The 21,529-nt window shown below is 46.2% G+C and overlaps 1 protein-coding gene across 10 annotated transcripts in view; it reads right to left on the reverse strand.

Moving 5' to 3' along the window:
• Positions 1 to 21,529, reverse strand: part of NRAP (nebulin related anchoring protein) — a 75,370-nt gene that overhangs the window by 26,573 nt on the left and 27,268 nt on the right. For 6 of the 10 annotated variants that reach the window (XM_055560610.1, XM_055560605.1, XM_055560606.1 and 3 more), the window contains 14 exons: positions 21,236 to 21,334; positions 19,579 to 19,683; positions 18,461 to 18,568; positions 18,095 to 18,196; positions 16,542 to 16,739; positions 15,847 to 15,951; positions 13,099 to 13,197; positions 11,687 to 11,791; positions 10,021 to 10,128; positions 8,021 to 8,332; positions 6,789 to 6,893; positions 3,660 to 3,758; positions 1,374 to 1,478; positions 160 to 267 (listed from right to left, as the gene is read on the reverse strand). In XM_055560610.1, the coding sequence (XP_055416585.1) occupies positions 160 to 267; positions 1,374 to 1,478; positions 3,660 to 3,758; positions 6,789 to 6,893; positions 8,021 to 8,332; positions 10,021 to 10,128; positions 11,687 to 11,791; positions 13,099 to 13,197; positions 15,847 to 15,951; positions 16,542 to 16,739; positions 18,095 to 18,196; positions 18,461 to 18,568; positions 19,579 to 19,683; positions 21,236 to 21,334 (1,758 nt within the window). The remainder of the gene's footprint in view (positions 1 to 159; positions 268 to 1,373; positions 1,479 to 3,659; positions 3,759 to 6,788; positions 6,894 to 8,020; positions 8,333 to 10,020; positions 10,129 to 11,686; positions 11,792 to 13,098; positions 13,198 to 15,846; positions 15,952 to 16,541; positions 16,740 to 18,094; positions 18,197 to 18,460; positions 18,569 to 19,578; positions 19,684 to 21,235; positions 21,335 to 21,529) is intronic. The other 4 variants (XM_055560609.1, XM_055560607.1, XM_055560608.1 and 1 more) reach the window with 3 other exon arrangements.

Raw genomic sequence — 21,529 nt, forward strand, 5'->3', positions numbered from 1 at the left:
TGTTCTTTCTCACTGGTCGTTATCTGATTGCCCTGACACAGTCAGTTGGGGATAGGAAAGGGTATTAGCCACAGGCAAAAGAAGGCAGGGGTTAGGGGCAAAAGGAATACAAATGGGGGAGTATTAAACGTTGTCACAGGACTGTGGGTGGAAGCTCACATCACTTATGATTTCGCCAGAAGCCTTTGCTGCCTGGAATGGAATGGCATCCAGTCTCAGCTTATAGCCACCGTCTCGAAGTTTGCTCCAGGATTCCTTATAACGTGTCTGTTGAGAAGATGGGCACCAATAAAGACCTTTCCTAAATTCCCACGATCAAAATGAGAATCTGGTTTCTTGTGGAGTGCTGCCCTCAATTAGGAGAAGGCAATGGCACCCCACTCCAGTACTCTTGCCTGGAAAATCCCATGGACGGAGGAGCCTGGTGGGCTACAGTCCATGGGGTCGCTAAGAGTCGGACACTGAATGACTTAGCAGCAGCAGCAGCAGCCCCCAAATAAGAGATCACTGTGGTCCAGAAAAAATCAACCGAGAGCTGGAACCTGTCTCGTGTCCAGCCTTGGAGGGGGTGCCGTGGGGCTAGGGGTGGGGTTTAAAAGGCAAGAGCTCTGGAGTCAGAACCAGATTGTTCTGAACAGCAAGCTGATTGGAAGGAGGCATGAGGCTGTAGGCGCACAGCTCCTGACGGAGAATCAAGGGGATTCGACTGTCTCCACTGAAGAAGAGGCAAGGGGTTGCTGACAGGGATGAGGGAAGGAAAGAGCTCAGTCTCCCAAGTCTCTCTTTGGCTGGATGTCTTCACCTATATTCTGAGGCTATAGAATATAGCTTCTGTATAGAAAATAGGGCTTCACCTATATTCCAGCCCCTCAGTATAAATGCCCTTTGTACAAAGGAAGTTTTCCCAGTCTCATCCTTATCAATGTGCTTGGCTCTTCTGCACGACCAGCCACAGTGTGTAGGGTCCAGTGGAAAGGAAAACATGGGGCCCCTTGTTTAGGAAACTTGCATATTTCAGTGACAGCAGAGCATTAAACCGAGAGCGGGAGCTCAGGATGCTTCCAAGCACAGATGTGGTGCCACTGTGCAGGTCTGGGATCTCCCGCAATTAAAACCAACGGCCCCCTCCATCAGGGCTTCCCTGGTGGTTCACATGGTAAAGAATCTGCCTGTAATGCAGGAGACTCAAGTTCGATCCCTGGGTTGGAATGATCTCTTGGAGAAGGAAATGGTTACCCACTCCAGTATTCTTGCCTGGAGAATCCCATGCACAGAGAAGCCTCATGCATTACAGTCCATGGGGTCGCAAAGAGTCGGACACAACTGAAAGACAAACACTTTCCCTTTCCCCTCCTGATATTCCCCAGCCTCACCTCGCTGATATTCATGGCATTCAGCTTGGCCAGCAGGACTTCAGGGAGGTCAGTGGTCTGCGTGTAGTGATGCTTTAGGTTTTCTCCTTGCTCTCGGTACAACCTCTGTGGATGCAGAGAGATTTTGCATTAAACCCAGAAGCCTCCCCCATGCAACCATCAGCCAGGTTACCCTCCAGGAGACAAAGGTGCTGCCGCTGTTCCCTCCCTGTGGAGACAGGATCTTGGGTGTCCTGCCTCCTCCTGGACGGCACAGTGATCCTCACCTGTGTGGATGACATGCACGTCACTCCCTCCCAAGTTCTTCCCAAGCCCAGAACATGACAGGCTGAAACTTGCCCTCTCAGTGAACACTCCCCTTGGAGCACACTGCTGAGATGGGTGTCAAATGAGAGAACGAGATCTGGTTAATCTCTAGTAATTTCGTTATTAACTATGAGCTAGGTTTTGAACTGTGGTGTTGGAGATGACTCTTGAGAGTCCCTTGGACTGCAAGGAGATCCAACCAGTCCATTCTGAAGATCAGCCCTGGGATTTCTTTGGAAGGAATGATGCTAAAGCTGAAACTCCAGTACTTTGGCCACCTCATGTGAAGAGTTGACTCATTGTTAAAGACTCTGGGAGGGATTGGGGGCAGGAGGAGAAGGGGACGACAGAGGATGAGATGGCTGGATGGCATCACTGACTCATTGGACGTGAGTCTGAGTGAACTCCGGGAGTTGGTGATGGACGGGGCGGCCTGGGGTGCTGCGATTCATGTGGTCGCAAAGAGTTGGACACGACTGAGCGACTGAACTGAACTGAACTGAGGAGAGGACATGCGACTGAGGATGAGATGGTTGGATGGCATTACAGACTCAATGGACATGAATTTGAGCAAACTCCAGAAGATAGGGCAAGACGGGGAAGCCTGGAGTGCGGCAGTCCATGGGGTGGCTAAGAGCTGACATGACTGAGCGGCTGAACAATAACAACAAGGAGAGGACCTCAAAATACAGCAGGCACAAGAGAGAATGGTTCTTCCACAGCTGAGATTTTCCCTGGACCTACCTCCATCCTCCCCCCATCCCTGCCACCTCAAGGATTCTTATGCTAATTAATAAACCTCTTCCTAGTGGGTTGGGTGGGTCTGGGGCTCTGTCCATCCAGATCTCTGATCTGGGCTTATGATAATTCTAGCAGTTAGCAGTGACACAAGGAGTTGGCATCCACCACCGGAGAAAGTTTCTAAACCAGGCTTTTCCATCCCAAATCTTATTAGACGTGTCCAAGTTTCTGCGTATCACAGCAGTGCCCCCTAGAGTTGGTTAGGATAAGGAAAATGCAGGTATCTTTTTTCTCTTCCTACACAAGTTCTTGTTTGACCATCTATGTTTCTCAGAATTAAATTTGCTTCTGACAGGCTGATTGTCAAGAAATAATAAATTTCTAAACCCATAAGTCTGTAAACCATCCCATAACATATTCAGATAGGCACTCGAGCCATCTCAGAATGTCTTTCGAATACAGCACAACAGGAGTAATTTCTTCAATTGGGAAGCAAGGGAGACATTTGGCAACTCCTCCCTACCAAGGTTTGTCAATTTCCCTCGTGGCAAAGGTCTGAAGATATTTTAAAGGCCTGTCTGTCCTGCGCAATGACCCAGGGGGCCCTCTCAGGAGAATCAGCCAAACAGGGCTAATCCTGCCTTAACGTGAATTTTTAGAGGACCTCGTCATTCTTCCCAGTCTCCAAGGAACTCTGCGCTGAGAGGGCAAAAGGCCAGATTTTGGTTTCACTTTATAAAGGGAAGATGGGAAATGGCTTGAAAGTTAGTTTAATGTACATAAATCAGATCCAAATCACTTTCAAAGTCTTTAGGGGAATTCAGAAAGCCAGAATTCCTGCCCTGGGTCCCAAGAAACCCTAAGCATTCCAATTCCTAAGTATTCCAATCATCAAGAATTTTGCCCCTAAGTCCCATTTCTGAAAACAGTGTTTCAAAACAAAAGGAAGGGGAAAAGGCCTTAACCACAGACAAATCCTGGAGACATGCAAATGGGAAGGAATAAAAGCTGGAGGCATTGGGGTGGTGGAGCCCCACTTGGCAGCTAAGAGCAGCGGTAACACCCCATTTGCATCCTGATGAAGAAGCACCCCTGCTAAGGTGAGTCTCAGCAAAGGATAAGAAGCTCCTTCATCCTTAGAACAACAGAAGGAGCAAGCCAAGAACCCCTCAGCTTCAATCGCAGGGTTGAAAGAAGAGCCCACTCTTAGAGTCATAATGTATATACATTATCACTTACATCCACTGCTTGGGTATAACTAATTCTGGCCTGGACCATCTCCGGAGTGTCTTTAATACTGGTAAACTTCAAAGCATCTGGATGCTGCCGGTACTTCTTCTGTTGAGCAGAAAAAGATCAAAGCTGTGAATTTTGTGCTGCTCTTTCATGCCATTTGAAAGAGAAAATCATAGGTTGCTTGAGATTAGAGTGAATTTGTGAACATAATTATTATTCGGCTTCCTCCATCTTTATATCCTAGGTGCCTTCAGGTTAATATTTGTTTCAATTTAAGAATAACCTCATGTCAATTAACATTAAAGTATTTCTACCTGGTGCAAAGAAAACATCTCAAAATTAGATTATATGGGTAAAATACTGTAGGACACACACTTAGGAAAGGATTCTTTATGTAGCCTTCAGATACTATCTTGCAGTTGTTTACATACCTTAGTTTGGGTCTCCCAAGCAGGAAAGAACATTCATAGCTACATTTATCATTGAAGCTTTCTAAGTTCCTTCCACAAAAGAACTTGGAAGAGATTATCACAGTCAAAACCCTTACTTTAACAGTCAGTGACCGCACAAACCGGTTAACACATGCAATAATTCTATAAATGTTATAATAACAAGAAAAAGAGTGCTATTATTGAAAGGAATCATCAGACAATTTGAAAGAGACTGAAACAAACAATAAGGGTTACAAGAAATACAAGTGCTAACAAAGTCTGAGATACCCAAGTTTGAAATATTCTGACAATCATGCTTAAATTAATTCCTGTTTTTTTTTTTAGTCAAAGTATAGTTCCAGGAGAGTAAAACAGTTGCTTTCTTAATGGAATTATGAAGTATATCCTTCATCCAATCAAACAATTATTTTAGAAACACTTCCTTTAGGTTGGGTATTTGTATACTGGGTTATCTTAAGAAGACAGTTAAATGTCCAGCTGAATTTGGTCCATTATTTGTTTTGTAAATAAAGTTTTATTAGAACACACTTGTGCTCATTCATTTTCATGTTTATCTATGGCTGTATCTGGCTACAATGGTAGAGGTGAGTAGTTACAACAGAAGCGGGGTGGCCCACAAAACCAAAAATACCTACCATCAGGTCCTTTATAAAAAAGTTTGCTAACTCCTGGTTTAATGACACGTGTGTGTGCATTTGTGGCTCTTTCACAGAGCCTGGCATCCCATCTGAAAACTAAGAAATCAATTCAATTTGACACTAAACTGGAAACATGCCAAACTAGAATGAGATGGTTGGGAAAAGTTGCTGAAAGATGTCCTTCCTAAAGTCTGAAGACCTTTATAAGCATGGAGAGTCCCCTGGAATAGAAAACGGCAACATGCTCCATTTCCTACGCCATGGACAGAGGAGCCTGGTGGGTTACAGTCCATGGGGTCACAAAGAGTCGGACACAACTGAGTGACTGAGCACACACAAAGCACAGAAGACAAGCAAGTTTGTTAAATAAGTTTGCAAAATGGGTTAGAAAATTAAGACTACTATAGGAAGGATGGTTCCAAAAAAGATCCCTTGTCTTCCAGACTTAAATACATGAAGGAATCATCTCAAAGTCTAAATCATGTATGTGTACAACAGCCTTTATTTTTATGAGTGGGTCCAATATGGAGAGTTTGGGAGCATGAATCTTCAATTCTAAATGTGTTAAGTTTCTCATGTTCACCCTCCTAAGGGAGCTCCTCCTTAATAAGACTGAATTATTTAATACTTAGGGCAGTACAATCTCTACAGAACTCCCAAGGTCTTCTGAGCCTTGAATGTCCACTAACATTTCTAAAAATTAGGTCAATCAGACTGAGGCCATTTTTGAAATCAGCTCTGTGACACATTGGGCTTCCCAGGTGGTGCTGGGAGACATAAGAGACGTTGGTTTGATTCCTGGGTGGGAAAGATCCCCTGGAGGAGGGCACACTCATGTGAAGAGTTGACTCATTGGAAAAGACTCTGATGCTGGGAGGGACTGGGGGCAGGAGGAGAAGGGGACGACAGAGGATGAGATGGCTGGATGGCATCACTGACTCTATGGACGTGAGTCTGAGTGAACTCCGGGAGCTGGTGATAGACAGGGAGGCCTGGCGTGCTGCAATTCATGGGGTCGCAAAAAGTCGGACACGACTGAACTGAACTGAACTGGGACCAAAACACGGTCAAGGTTGAAGTCTCCAGGGCCTATAGTCATTATGTCTCCTCCTCACGCAGGAACATCCAGAAAGACCAGGCTGCTGAGCAAGTGCCTCCCGAAGCATACATTACAGAGTGGATTTGGCTCATCGAGGGTGTGCAGCCTCTCTGTGAATGTGAGACAAAGATGACTCTGATGTGTCCAGCCGGGGCAGTCACTCCACCTTGCAACAGTGTCTGGAGGCATATTTGGTTGTCACGACTGGGAAAGAGTGCCGTGAGTGTCTAATGCTTAGAGGCCAGCGATGCTGCCAAACGCCCTGCAAGGCCCAGGAGAGCCCCACAACAAAGAATCAAAATGTCCACAGGGCCAACGTCGAGAAATGCTGACCTAGTCTTTAAAAGATCTGCTCAAGGATACTGTCCTAAAAAGGGAGGAAAGGGTTCCTTTCAGAAGCCTGTGAGTCCAGCCAGGGTGGCTGCAAGTAGACAGCAGTGAAATTCAAACAGAAATGAGACCCTCCAACAAAAGAAGAACCATGTCACATGTTCGACACCACGTGAATATTCAAAAACTGTTTACACTGCCTGCCTCGGAAAGAAAGAGGAAGAAAATGTGCGTGAAGTCACCAAAGGGCTTTCTGGGTGCGATAAATGTGTCTTTTTATCATCTCTCCCGTGTTGCTTCATTAAAAAGGTAAGTTGGAAAAAAAAAAAAAAAGGTAAGTTGGTGGGTAGCAATCGAGCTCTGTTTGATTGTCATTATTATTCATAATATCATTTGTCACCCGCTTTGTTTTTGCCAGGGCTCTCTGGGCCCCTACTGGGGTGTGTTTGGTATGTGGTTTTCCTCTAATTACCGGCCCTAGTCTGGGTTTGGAGGCCTTTCATGTAGCTTTGCCTTTTTCTTTGCCTTTTGAGTGGAAATTATTTTAATTTTATACAGAAATGCCGCACGCCTAATGCAGCCAGGCCCGGTGCACGCTGTCAGGGAATCTCACCTCGCTAATGAGTTCTCCTGCCTTCTTCGCCTGCTCCACATTTAATGACCCGGTGGTGACCCAGCCCGTCCCTTTCATCCACTTCACATCTGCCCTGTATTGGTTCTGACAAAGGAGAAAGGGGGAAAAAAAAAAGGCAGGCCATTGTTGGTGTGCAGACATTTAAAGGGCTATTAATGGCTCCCCGATGCCACCTTGGTGCCAGCTGAGTCAAATTAGATGCCACTTTTGTCTTATCCATTTCTGCACAGTCACAGGTAGGGCTCCAAAATGTAAATTAATTTCTCCCTTAATTGGAGCCGACCCGTGGATGGCGGCTTTAGCCCCACCCGACACTGCTGGGGGTGAAGCTGGATGGAGGGGGGCCCCCATCAGTCGCATCCCTCATTACAGGTCCACGGCAACCTCGGGAAGAAGCGCGGCCTCATTGTCTGCTTTCCCTGGTTTCTTGTTTAAAATGACACGCAGGGGAGAAGAAAATGAGAATCCACAACGGAACCCAGGTGGGGAGCTATCTGAGGGAATTTCACAAGACATGCGAGACTTCCCATGGTGCCAATTCTTTCTTAAGAACCTCAGCGCAGGGCAGCAGGGGAGGGATTTCTCATTTCTTTCTTTGCCATGGAAGGAGTAGTAGTTTTAATGGAAAATCATTTATATGGACACATCTCTGAAACTAGCAGATCACCTCTCCATCCTAAAAGAGCTCCACCTGGAAGGGTGTGTCTGCACTCCCCCCAGCCCACCTCCAGGGGTGACAGTCTGACTGTCGCTGACCTATCTTTTCAGTTCACCAGTCAACTGAAGACGAAAGAACACAACGGGGAAGGGGGAGAAGGGCTGTGCAGGACTAGCAAGCTGCCCTTTCTAAACATGGGACGACTGACCTGGGCCTGAATACCAGGAATGCTCTCTCCATGGGCAGGTCACAGTTAAGAATGTCACATATACATCCCCTTGCCAACCCAGCAAGAAGGAGAAACATAGATAACCCATGTTCATCAGAATACCAAGAAGAAAAAGGAAGCTGTATAATTTTCTGTTTGGTAGTACCGAATCTAAAATGGACATAGTTCTGAGTAAAATTAAGGCACTAGGAAGCTTAAACGTTTCCACTGAGGGATCCAGAAACAGGTATCTCAAAGTATAGACTGTGTCCTGAAGGGTTTGGGAAACACTAGCACACGCGCGCACACACACACAAGGAGCTTACACACACACAAGGAGCTTACATCACTCTGTAAACCGTAAGCCTTCTTGGCCCATTCCACCTTCATGTCTGTGGGCAAAGCTGTAAAGTGATGGGATGCCGTCTTGTAACCTATGTCTGTGGCTAAGTGCTGAGCCTTGCGGGCATGCACGAGGTGGATCATGTCCAGGGGGACGTGGCACTGAGACTTGGTGTCCTCGAAGCCCTTCTTGTATTCCAGTTCACTCTGGAGCTTGGACATTTGTAGCGAGTGGCTCATTTGCGAATCCCCCTGGGCACCCTGAGCTCCAATGAGCTTCCCTCTGGATTTTTCATAATCCTCTTTGTACTTCACCTAAACGAGAGAAAGAGAGCAGGGGTCCATTAGCAGATATCTCCTAAAGGAATTAAGCATCAAGTCACACAAGAAAGTTAAAGTTATACAACAGGACCTATCAGAATTAGTGTCATAGAAACTGTGCCTCCTTTGAACAACTGATATATTTCCTTTCATCAAATACTGAAAAAAAAAATTACAACCCATTATTTCCCTTTACACCTGTACTGCCAGAACCTCAGAACTAAACTGAAAGTTCAGCTATCGAACAGTCTTCTCCCCATTTCCTGGGGAAATTCCACCTTGTCTGTATATTATTTGAGATTACTCTTCCTGGGTTTATTTTTAAGTGGCCTGTTGCTTTTATGAAAGCCATTTTGTAATCTTTTTTGATAACAGCAAGAATAGTATGGAAAGTCATCATGAAATGAAAAAGACAGAATACCCAAAATTCAACTGCTATTTCAGAAAGATGTTCAAATGAAAGACAACTGAGGTACGTGTAAATATTTAGGAGTTACGGGGAGCAAAAGGAACACACTGGCCTGAAAAAGAAACACTAGACCTAGATTTATGAGGATCCGAAGAAAGAGTAAATATGGAAATGCTTTGAAAACTGTAGCAGGAAGCTGGTGTGTAGCATCATTTCAACATCGTCATTACTGAGGTCATCAGGAGACATAGGCTCTACTCTCAAATCTGCCAACAAGAACAAGAGGATCACTATCCGCCACAATTTATTGGCGGATAGTGATCCTTGGCTCATTGAACACTTGCAATGAGCCAGGGATGGTATAAATCTGTGCCACTCAAAAGTGCATCTATAGACAAGTGCTGGTTTGTGATGAGACAAAGGGCTTGTGTCATAATGTACATCAACCACATTGCCAAGTCATTGTTTAGTTCAGCTGATATCTATACACATTTATGGGTATATTTTTGTGTGTATATATATATATATATATTACATATACATACACAATAGATACAGAATGTATACACACACACACACATATATATATATTTGGGGGTTTTTTGGAAGCAAGACTTTCTTGATGAAGGAAGCAGTGCAAGTGAAAGCTGCTCCCCAGGTCTCCTGCGCTGCAAGCAGATTCTTTATCATCTGAGCCACCAATGTCGGACTTACAATCTGGCCTGAGCTCCTTATCTCACATCAGACTCATAATAGACAGCACTAGACTACAGAACACTTAATCCACATCAATGCATCTCATTTCCTCATAACCATTTTGCAATTACCAATTTACCCATGCGTTCACTGAGATTTTGAAAGGTGAGACAGCCTACCCCAAGTCACAAGCTATTTGGTGATGGAGCGGGGATTTTACCCCGAGTCATTCCAACACCTGAGTCTGTACTCTAACGTCAGCAGGCCCCCACATCCCTAGAAAGTCATGGAATGTCTCTGAGCATCAGTTTACCTGTAAAATGAGTGGTTTGGATTACCACTCACGCTACTACTAGTGATAACACCAGTTACCACTTACCAAAAACAAGTGTGAGGCTGGCAGTGCGCTTGACACTTACACGATTATCTCACTTCAAGATGGTCGTACTTATCCCCATTTTACAGATTAGAATCCTGAGGCTCAGAGACACTAAAAACCTGCCAGGACACTTTCGGACTCTCCCAGAGATATGTGTCAGGATTCATGATGCCGAGTGCAAACTGGGGACTGACTGACCTCACTGGCCAGGTCCCTCTTGGCTTTGGCTGCCAGGAAGGCCAAGGAGTCAAGACGCAGATCAAACGCTTTCGCCTTCTGGTTTTCCCAGCTGCTCTTATACAGTTTCTAAGGGTAGGAGAAAACAGATCATCCTGAAGTGAGAGGACTTCCCTTAGACTCTATAACAACTTCTCCAGGAGGCAATCACCCATTACGTCCTTCCATAGAAACCCTGAGACCCAGAGAAACTTATAGCCTGAATATAACCAGGCCTTCTTGTTCCCTCCTTTTGGCCTCTTGCCTTACAGGGCTTTGGCTGAAAGAAGCAGACACTGAACTCCAGAAGCCCTGGAAAATACTAAGAGTCTTCAAGAAGTCTAGTGACAGGTCATAGGTGGAATGACACCACGCAACACACGGCAGCACTTCTGAAGAGTCTGCTCCCTGCCTCTGCCTGCACACGCCACCAGCCCAGCAGCTGCTCCTGGTGCACCCCTTTCTCTTTCTGAGCCCAGCCTCTAGTGCATGTGGGTCTTTCCTTTGCTCCTCCCACTTCCTGTCCTGCCCCTACCTCCAGATTTCAAGTTCTTTCTTCTGGAACGTGAAAGTCGCTCAGTGGTGTCCGACTCTTTGCGACCCTGTGGACTATAGCCCACTAGGTTCCTCTGTCCATGAGGTTCTTCAGGCAAGAATACTGGAGTGGGTAGACATTTCCTTCTCCAAGACATCTTCCCAAACCAGGGATTGAACCCAGGTCTCCTGCATTGCAGGCAGATTCTTTACTGTCTAAGGCTCCCTCCATTTCTCTGTGTAAATCAATTTAGCTTCTGTTTCTCTTTCCCGTTCTCCCCCCTCTCCCAAATACTTGCATCAGGACCCCAAAGACCTGGGAGACCAGCAGAAGAGCCAAGAAAGGCCCTTCCTTAGAAGAAAGAGAAGAAAAGTTGGAACTCTGCAAACCTTCGTGCCTAAGGAATAGCTGCTCTGAGCATGCTCCTCCCTGTGCTTGCTGTATATCAGCTCACTGAGACTTCGGGGCAACCCAATGTAGAGGGAAATAAGCGTGCCCTCATTTGCCAGTGGGACCGCTGCGAGCAAAGAAGTTGCCCACGGTTGCATACCTAGTAAGTGCTAAAAACCCAGACAGTTTGGAGCCAATTTCTGAGCTCTTTTTCACTCCCTTCTCTATCACTATTCTTATGACGTTTCAACTCCAACCCCGGAATAACCACTGCCTCCTACTCCACCATATAGCTGATGCTCATTCCTACCAAAGGCTGTCTGCATGCGTGCATGCGTGCATGTCTGCATGCTCCATCGCTCAATGGCGTCCGACTCTTTTGTAACCTCGAAGACTGTAACCCACCAGGCTTCTCTGTCCCTGGGATTTTCCAGGCAAGAATACTAGAGTGGGTTGCCATTTCTTCCTCCAGGGAATCTTCCTGACCCAGGGACTGAACCGGCATCTCCTGTTTGGCAGGCAGATTCTTTACCACTGAGCCACCAGGGAAGCCCCTCCTGCCCACTAATACTGGTGAGCAGTTTACAACGACCAGATGTACACAGGCAGCCTCAGCGGATACAGACACACTGATACAGCTGGTGGGCTTTACAGATCAGGTGCCTACATACAGGAAAGTAGAGCCCTCGGCACACCTACCCTCCCCGCCGCCCCCGACTGTACCTCGCTGAGATTGGCAGCGTTGGCTCGGGCCTGTAGGAAGAGAGGCTCGTCTTTGCTAATGCTGTACTGATGGACGGACTGCTCGTGCTCTGCCTTGTAGGCCACCTGTTGGGAGAGAACATTAGGTCAGGAGCAGAAGGCAAAGGAGGAGGTGGCTGGCTGCTCAGTTCTTCTGGTCTTACATGGAAAATCCATTACAAGATCAATAAGGCCAGATGCTGGCTGGCAGCATGCAGGAAATGAGGCTTAAGGCAGAATAGATGACTAGGGAATGAGCAGCAGCAGTGAGCCACTGGGAGGAAAACGTGGCCAGGGGACCAATCTGAGAACCCCTCTAAGGTTCTCATTTTCCCTTAAAGAAAGTGAAAATGTTAGTCGCTCAGTCATGTCTGACTCTTTGTGACCCCATGGACTATAGCCTGCCAGACTCCTCCATCCATGGGATTCTCCAGGCAAGCATACTGGATTGGATTGCCATTCCCTTCTCCAGGGGATCTTTCTGACCCTCGAACCTGAGTTTCCTGTATTGCAGGCAGATTCTTCACCATCTGAGCCATCAGGGATGCCCCATTTTCCCAGGAGGCATCAACTTCCCCAAGCTGTTCCCATCCACAGTGTCTATGGCCACACAAATGACCCACTAGAGGGCTAAGATGAACATGGACTCCCCAAGTGGGAAAAATAAGAAGTATCTCCTGCCTCCTGCACCTCAAGATCAAACCTAGCACATCCACAGGTAGTGACACCTGGAAAGCGAACAATGACCAAAAAGGCAGCATGAGTGAACATCTTCTCCATGGAAACTGAATCACTCCTGCTCTTATTCTCTTCCCTTCTCTCCCACTTCCCAGCCTGTTTCCATGCAGTGGATTTCTGCTGACTCTGAATTATGTTTATTGCATCCTTTCTGGCAGATGTATCTGGACCTTTAGAAAGGAAAGTGAGGAATGTCCTGGCCAGATGGTAGCAACTACACCTGCTCAGCTGTTGATCCCTAACGTGTAAATAACATATGTGGTGTTTCACTGTTCTGCCTTCCACATTTGAGTGCAAGTGGGCATGAAGTGCACCATCTCACAAGCAAATGCTATCCTCCTCTAAGATAACTCTCTACAGGCTCCAGAATTCTGGAGTCCTTGATGAGCGAGAGAGAAGGAGAAAGAAAGAAGAAGGAACTAGCCTAAAAACTGAAAAAGAACAATGTCAGTTGACATCTGTCCTTAACAACCAGAGGAGAAATATGGTGAGTAAGGTAGGGAGGCCTGGAAGCCCATGGAAAGCAGGGTCCAGCCTATTTAAAGGGAAGGCTCTTTGGCTCCTGGCTTGTGCCTGGGCAGCACCTGCTGTGGTCCCGGAGGTTCCCAGGCCCATGACACAGCAGGTTGCAGGAGAAAGGGCAGCCCAGGACTCACCCCGCTCTGCAGTTCCTGGCTCTTCTTGGCATGCTCCATCTGGGAGCTGTCAGCCACACTGGTGAACTTCAGCTCATCCACCCTCTGCCTGTAGTTTTTCTGGTTCCAAAGAAAAGAGACTCGGTAGCATTAGATCGGACTGTCCCCACCATCACATACATGCAAACACCCACATACTTTCTGTGACCCAAAAATTTTCCCAAGGGGGATGGTCCAGCTATTCCTTTAGCTTAAAGAGGACCACTCAGACCTGAGACTTTCAGCCTGGTGAGCTTGTTTTAGTCGCTTCTACTGAATGAGGACTTGAATCTTCCCTTCAGTGAACCCTGTGTGTCGCCGTGAGCCCTGGGATGGATCCATTTTGTAAACTTAGATCTGACATAGGAGAGCTGAGTGGAGGGAACTTGGACTTGATAGCCATGAAACCTGAGGTCCAAATCTCCCCCGACCTCTTTCTGGCTTCACGGCCTTGGGCAGACCCTTGGATCCCCTGAGCTGCTCAGGCTTGGACTGTACAATGTGGGGAACAATAGAAGCTGCTTTACTGAGGGTGGTGCAGAGGCTTCAAAGCCTCCCTTCCCACGAGGGGAGTCCTTGGGCAGAGTAAGTGATCACTGTGCTCTCAGTCACTGTTATTCACAGTGCTGTCAGGATGTTCCAGGAAATATTGTGAAAGGAAAGGCCAGGAGCCACATCTAGGAGGCAGGTGGCCAGGTGGGTTCTGCCCTAATAGCTCTCCGTGTTCCAGATTACTGAGGGCTTGTGTTCCTTGTGTCCCCATCTCACACCCGCAAAGCCACTGGCAAAAATTACATGTGCTAATTCTGTTCCCCCACGGGGCCTTCTTGTCCTTCCCGGAGGTGTACTTCCTCTGGCTTTTCCATTGGAGTTGCCAAAGCTGATGGGGAGGGAAGCCGCTGAGAATGGCTTATTGAACAAAAACTTGTGGGGAGATCACAGGTGAGCAGAGCCCCCAGTGCCGTCAGCAAGAGGATCGCTGATACCAATTGAAGCACAAATAAGGATTGGAATATTGAAAGTTTTGAACTTCCTCCCATGAGGAAGAAAAGAAATTCTACAAAAAATATTCCAAAGAGACTTGTACTTTCCCGTTCTCATTGGAGCATGTTGAATGGGAAAACCCCTTCACCACATAATTAAAGGAAGTCACATTGCTTTTCCATGATTGGAAATCCCTGGGTGTCCCAGCCTCTGCATTGGTCAAATCAGAAGTGCCGAGTGAGGAGCCAAGAACTCACCCTGCCCAGGGCAGAGCAGGGCTATGAGAAAGGCAAAGGAAAAGGTATCTTCTTGGCCCTTGAGGAGCTTAACAATGAGTCAGCACAGGAGTGAGATGGGATCAGGCATGCCTAAGGCATAAGGTCCCCTTACCACACGCCTGTCCAAGACAAATGGGGCTCGGCTTGTTCCACTTGGATTTCAATTGCTCTCAAAGAAGTTAAGTGATGGGAACTCTCAAGGGTATTCTCTTCTCTCTACCTTCCTTATTCAAACACCCTAACTTTGAATGTGTCTGTTTCTGAGAGAAGGATGAGTGCAGTGGATAAATAAGAGTAAATTAGAAAAGGTGCTTAGGGAATCCAATATTGCTTAATTGTCCAGAGCTGATGCATTGGACCAAAACACTAAGTACAGATCCCAGCTCTGCCACTTCTGGAAATGTAACTCTGTCTTACCTTCCACCTATGTAAAATGGGGATGTGAATATAATAATACGAGTGTCTACTCACAGAGGAGTAATAAATGTGAGTGATAAATGAACCATGGGTGTGTAACACACTCACAGTCATCAATGAACGGCAACGCTGGCTGCATAATTATTATCAGCCTATAAACGGCAGCTGTTATCAGCACTATGATTACCATATGCAAGAAGAATGCCGACTCAGCCTTCCTGGCACCAAAATAAGAACCCCCTTTGAAGATCCCAAACGGGGTTCCTGAAATAGTCACATTTGCAAATGAAATGTCCTTCAAAAGTCCTCCTCTGCCTGCTGCCAACACCAGCTGTACAGGGAGTAAAGAGAAGCACAGGCTTGGAGCCACAGGGATTTGGGGAGGATCCTAGCCAACCTTCTCATTTTTATAAGAGAGAAGGAGGATTGGAAAGGTTGAATGACTTGCCTAAAGTCTACAGTGAGTATACGGCACATACATGGTGAGAACTGTTGTTCAGTCGCTTAGTCCGACTCTGCGACCCCATGGACTGCACGCAGCACGCCAGGCTTCCCTGTCCTTCACCGTCTCCTGGAATTTGCTCAAACTCATGTCCATCAAATCGGTGATGCCATCCAACCATCTCATCCTCTGTTGTTCCCTTCTTCTCCTACCTTCAATCTTTCCCAGCATCAGGTGGTTTTTGTTTTTCCCAAAAAGCATGATGAGAATACTGACCTCTAAATACCAGATCCTCTGATTCAGAAGCAATCACACACTCCTTACACGACAAACACATTTCCTATGTCCTAATCATATATCACAACCGTTCTGACTCATCGATGCAAGTACTACTTAAATCGGTTGGCTTCTTACAAATACCTCCCAGGAAGCGTAAGGGTGTAGAAAGCTAATTCAGGGTGAGCTACACGTGCAAAATGAAGAAGTACTCCCCTGAGTCTCACTCAAAAACTAAGCCTGGGGGTTGAGAAGAATTCAGAGGGAAAGACGGCTCTCCGGGGTCACTTGGGCTGAGAAGGATGAGAAGCCAGGGGCTTGGGCTCAGGTTACCTCGCTGACCAGCTGTCCGGCCTTCTTGGCCTGTTCCAAGTTGAGACTGCCCTCAGCCAGCCACCCGACCCCTTTCATCCACGCCAGGTCAGCCTTGTACTGCAGCTGCAAAGAGAAAGACCAAGCTTAATCAGACACATGGATGCAGACTGGGAGAAGTTAATGGAGACTTAGGAAAGTGCTCACTTCTGCGTTTTCTCTGCCCTTCATCATAATCAGGCAGAACTCTGCTCGTGGGTGAAGCCACTGCCCACCCTGTAACCAGACGAGGCTATTCTACCTTAGTTCTGAACCACCAGCACCTTCACCAAAAAGGAGGGCTTTTCAGACTTTTTGCCTAAGGACTTTATCTGCCAACCTGCTATACTTCCTAGATGTACTTTACAACGTTTATCAGCTTTACCACTTTCAGCACTTGCTTTCCTCTTTGTTCATCCCATTACCAACACACCTTGACTTTCACAATAGCTCTGAGTCCCAACCCTCCACCCTCTGGTCTCCACTGTCTTGATTCTAACTCCATCTCTATCTCTACCTCCCCGTCCATCCTCCCTGGGCCTGGCACATCTCCAGCAGTTCTTCCTTGTCCTGAGTCACCTAACAGATTCATGGGCAAGTTCTAAATCACTCTGAAAATGTCACCATATCAGCTGCAAGAGCTGCATGGGGACAGCAGGCAAAGAGTCAGAGCTCACCTCGCTCTGGAGCCCGTAGGCTTTCTTGGCCCAGAGAGTCTTCATATCTTCGGGCAGCACGGTGTATTCGTGCAGTCTTTTCCTGTAGTCCAGGTCACTGGCCAGAGCTTGGGCCTTCTTAGCATGCCTGATGTTGACCATGTCCATGGGCAGGTGAAAGTGGGTCTTACTCTTTTCAAAGCCTTTCTTGTATTCAACCTTGAAGGCACCAAAACACACACTATTACTGGAAGCCTGCCTTGGCGGGAGTGACGTGAAAACAAACGCAGGAAAGAAGCCCAGTCTTCCATGAGGAACTGGCACTCTGGGCAATGCCACCTGTCTGTCCAGAGGGTGAGACCCAAGTCCTGGCTTTGCCATGTGGTGGCACCTGGGAACTGAGGTTTCACACTACTTTGCCTCTGTGAGAAATGCCTCCTAACTCTTTTCACTCAGCTGCTCTAGGAAGAAAACACTCGATCCATGGTTTCTGTGGAAGCTTTGAGAGGCAAATATAGCAAAGTTTGGGCTCCAGGGTCAGCCAAGCTTGAGTTCAAATCTGATCTGAACTTTGCCAGCTAGATGGCCTCTGGGAAGTCACATCACCTCTCTAAAGGCTCATTTTCCTTGGAGGCCTACTGTGAAAAGTAAACAAAACAGTAGCCGAAACCCACTTAGTGCAGGGATGGTATACAGCAAACACCTGATAAATGTTGGCAATGAGGGGTCAATGAGGCTGGATGGTGGTGATGATGATGGTGATAGTGTGATGATGGTGTGATGGTGTGATGATGAGGAAGTGTGGTACAGTAGAAAAAGTCTAGGAGTAAGTTTGGAGTAAGTTAAGAGTTCTTAACTTCTAGGGTCTAATTCTCTATTCCTCAGCCACTACCACTGACTACAATATGACTTAGGGCAAGGCCATCTTTTTTGGCCCCATTTGCTCCAAGTATGCAAAACCAGTTTTGTTCTCTGTCTAAATTGAAGCCAAATGCTCAGCGTCTCTGTATACTTCATGACTGAGGACATTAGAGGGCTTGTTCCATAGGGCACATCCAAAATGGTTGTAAGATGCCAATTCTCTTATTCTGTTCAAGCCCTGGTTCCTCCATGACTCAACAGGTAATCATAACTGACTGCACTCCCAAAGCAGCATAAGCCAGCCTCACCACCTCAATAAACAGAATGCTTCCTGTCTAATGCTCCCAATGTAATTAAACTCCATTAGAGAGACACCAGTTATGTGTTGTTTACTCTTACAGCCCCCGTGTCTCACACAATATCTCGCGCAGAGTAGTTGTTTAGTAAACATTTCAGAGTGAATAGATGTGGTCGAATATCCTGTACCATGAACAAAAGATGCCGGTCACTCTTAGAGACCACACACTTCTCATCTCCTTTAAAAGAATAGAAGTCTTTGCCAAGATAAAGGAAGAAAACATTTCCCACATAAGCCAGGAAAGAAATTACAAGTGGAAGTGGAAAAATAACAGTTTCAGGTGAAGCAGGCTGGGAAAAACTTTCACAGCAACACAGCCCTAAGTGAGGGGGTTGAGGAGTAGAAAAGATTTTACCTCACTGCTCATCTTGGCAACCTGAAGGGAGTGCAGCAGCCTCGAGTCTGTGGTTCCTAGGACTTTGCCTTTTGCTTTTTCATACTCCTCTTTGTATTTAATCTGGAGAGAAAAAGGAAAGTCAACTGTGAGAGATAAACTTTGCCATGGGAGGGACCGTAGTTAGTGCAAGGGGGACCATGTCCAAGTGACAAGTGCAAGAGGAACTATTCTGAAAAAACACCTCCCAACACCTCTCAAACCCAGTAGAAGATTAAAGCATAGCAATGTTTATGATGTTAACAGTCATTATTCTTTTCTGCGGGACCACTGATGTTTTACTGGAACTGTTTTTTATGCATTTCTGAGTTAATGAGAAAAACCTACATTGCTTGCAAGCTCTCCGGAAGCTTTGGCAGCCAGCAGAGACATGGCATCCAGCTTCATCTCAAATCCTTTCCCCTTTGTCTTCTCCCAGCCTTCTCTGTACTTAACCTGACAAACAGAATCACAGGTGAATGGGAATCACTGTCCAGTCTTGCCAAAAGTTGAACAGAAGTTTTTTAAATTACAAAGTTGGCACCTTCATCTGTTTACAGAGCAGAATCTTGGCTGTTACTACCGAAGTGATAACAACAATTATTAACACTGTTGGTTCCCTCGCTGTAGGGCCGTGTGGGGCAATGATGGGACAGGACAATGAGAAGACCCATGGGTTCATCCCAGCACTGTCGCTGCCTGATCATGTGACCTTGGACAAACTACTTCACTTTTTTGGTCCTCAGTTTACCATTTGCAAAAATAATATCATATATCTGTCTAAGGGGCTTTCCACGTGGCGCTAGTGGTAAAGAACCCGCCTACCAATGCAGGAGACATAAGAGATGTGGGTTCGATTCCTGGGTGGGAAAGATCCCCTGGAGAAGGGCATGGCAACCTATTCCAGTATTCTCGCTTGGGGAATTCCATGGACAGAAGAGCCTGGTGGGCTACAGTCCACAGGGTCCCAAGAGTGGGACATGACTTAGCGACTAAACCACCACCTCCCAGGTTAGTTCCTCTTTCCTTTCTCCTGCCCTACAATTCCCATCTAGAATAAGAAGCCTAGTCATAGCCTCATTGTGACTCCTGGGAGAATCTGGTGATTAAGTTTTGTCTTCTTCAAACTTAAACTTTACTCACACAGCAAAGCACCAGCTAGGAGTCATCAGGATGATGATGGTGATGATGATGAGTGTGTATGAGTGTGTGTATGTGTGTGTTCCAGCATACACCATACACATGCACAAACACTGGGAATTCAATTGCTGTGATCAGTTTATTCTCATGAACTACTACATGCCATGAGGCAGCAACATTCAAAATTACAACCTGATGGGCACCTCTGATGAACCTCTCCATGAACAGAGGAGTCCCTGGGCCCTGTTTGCTGGACCACCCTTGTCCCTTCATTTTCACATCTGTTTATAGCCCCCACCACGTTCTCACCCATGCTCCTTGCTCACCTCGCTAAACAATTCTGCATTGGTTCTGGCCTTCACCAGCTGAGGGACATCCTGGGGCAACGTATAATTCAACTTGTTTTTCTCATAGTCGGCACGGTAATTCACCTGTTGGATTTCAAATAAACCCGCAGGGTAAGCACATGGTTTTGACATGACAGAAGGAGAACTTTGGAGAGAATGCGCTCTTTCTCACTCTCTTTTTGTAGGCCCGTAGCCGAGAAGGAATTTCTGGAAAAGGCATTTCACAAGGAAGCCTGTAATTTTACGAATGTTTTAAATTAACAGACGGAAGATGCCAAATGAAAAGTCAAACAACTCAAAGGCATGCTCACAGTTACAAGTTTGCAAAAGACTTCCCTGTGGCTACCTCACCTGCTGGCCTCTGAAGCACTTGAGGGTATGACACTTATTTTTTTAAACTTACTGCAATGCCAAACCTCTCGCTATGTGCAGTTAGATACTCAAAGAGTAATTATCAAATGTCTGCCCACATTGCAAACAGACCATCTTAAACCACACACAGAAACAGCCAACCAGACATTTTATGATTCCCAACGGAAGAACACGGCATCTTATGAGAAGCAGTCTTGCCTCCAAATTAAATCTGAGCCTGACCAAACCTAGAGATCCAACTATTATTTTGTAGGCACTGGAGGCCAGAAGAACACATGCAATCCACACTGGGATACAGTCAGCAAAGCTCAGATGTGGGAAACTTTATAGGATAAACAGTTCAGTTTCTTCAACAAACAACTTGCAAGAAAAGAGATAAAGAGGAAAACTTAAAGATGAAAAGAGTCTTGAAGACATATCAACCAATCACAAAGTGTGGACCTTATCTGGAGCTTGATTCAGACAAACTGTGAAAAAAAAAATAACCCTATGAGACAACTGGAATGCTGAATCCCACCTGGACATTGGTGATGTTAAGAATTTTTGTTGGTTTTTTTGGTGTGCTATATCAAAATTGTATAAATATGTTTAAAATTATTTTTACATTTTAGAGATTCATACTAAAATATCTGTAGATTAAATTATACAATACCTAGGATTTCCTTCAAAATAATATGGAGGTGGGCAGTGGATGTGCATACTGAAGCAAGACTGGCTACGAGTTAATTCACTGAAGCTGAGTGACGGCTGCCTGGGGGTTCATTATGCTGTCCTTTCTACTTCTGAATGTATTTTAAATTTATAAAATAAAGTTTAAATCAAACAGAGTGATTTCTGGACTCTCCTAGGGGTCCAGTGATTAAGAATCCACCTGTCAAAGCAGCGGACATGGGTTTGATCCCTGGTCTGGGAGGATCCCACATGCTGCAGACCAACTAAGCTGGCATATCACAACTACTCTAGAGTCCATGCTCCGAAACTAGAAAAGCTACCACAATGAGAAGCCCAAGCACCACATCTAGAGAGGAGCCCCTGACTGCCGCAGCTATAGAAAAGCTGCATGCACAGTGCAAGGAAGACCCAGCGCAGCCAAACATAAATAAATATTAAAAATAGTAACTTTTAAAAAGAGCCATCTCATGGTTGTAACAGGACATATGACACCATCAATGGAAGTCAAATCTTTGGGGAACCAGATATCCAGAACCCTGCAAAGCAACTGCAAGTCCCCCACAACTAGCCGGGTGGAGAGGGTGTCACTTACATGACTCAGTTGCTGGGCATTGATTTTGGCTTGAACAATCTGAGGAGTGTTGGTCACAGAGCTGTACTTCAGCTTGTCGATGCTTTGCCTGTAGTTGACCTGGATGCAGAAAGGTACAAGGTGTCACCTGTACTTTGCTTTAAGATTTCCTTAGCTCCCTCCCCCCAGCCGTGATTCTCAAATGACCAAAGAAAAACCCGAAGATTCCAATTGGAGACCAACAGACACTCCAAGCCCACAGATGGAGAAACAGTCCCCTGAAGAGTGAGTGACTGAACAGGCGGCTCATAAAAA

This window comes from Bubalus kerabau, chromosome 22 (genome assembly GCF_029407905.1).
Source record: "Bubalus kerabau isolate K-KA32 ecotype Philippines breed swamp buffalo chromosome 22, PCC_UOA_SB_1v2, whole genome shotgun sequence".
Lineage (NCBI taxonomy): Eukaryota > Metazoa > Chordata > Mammalia > Artiodactyla > Bovidae > Bubalus > Bubalus kerabau.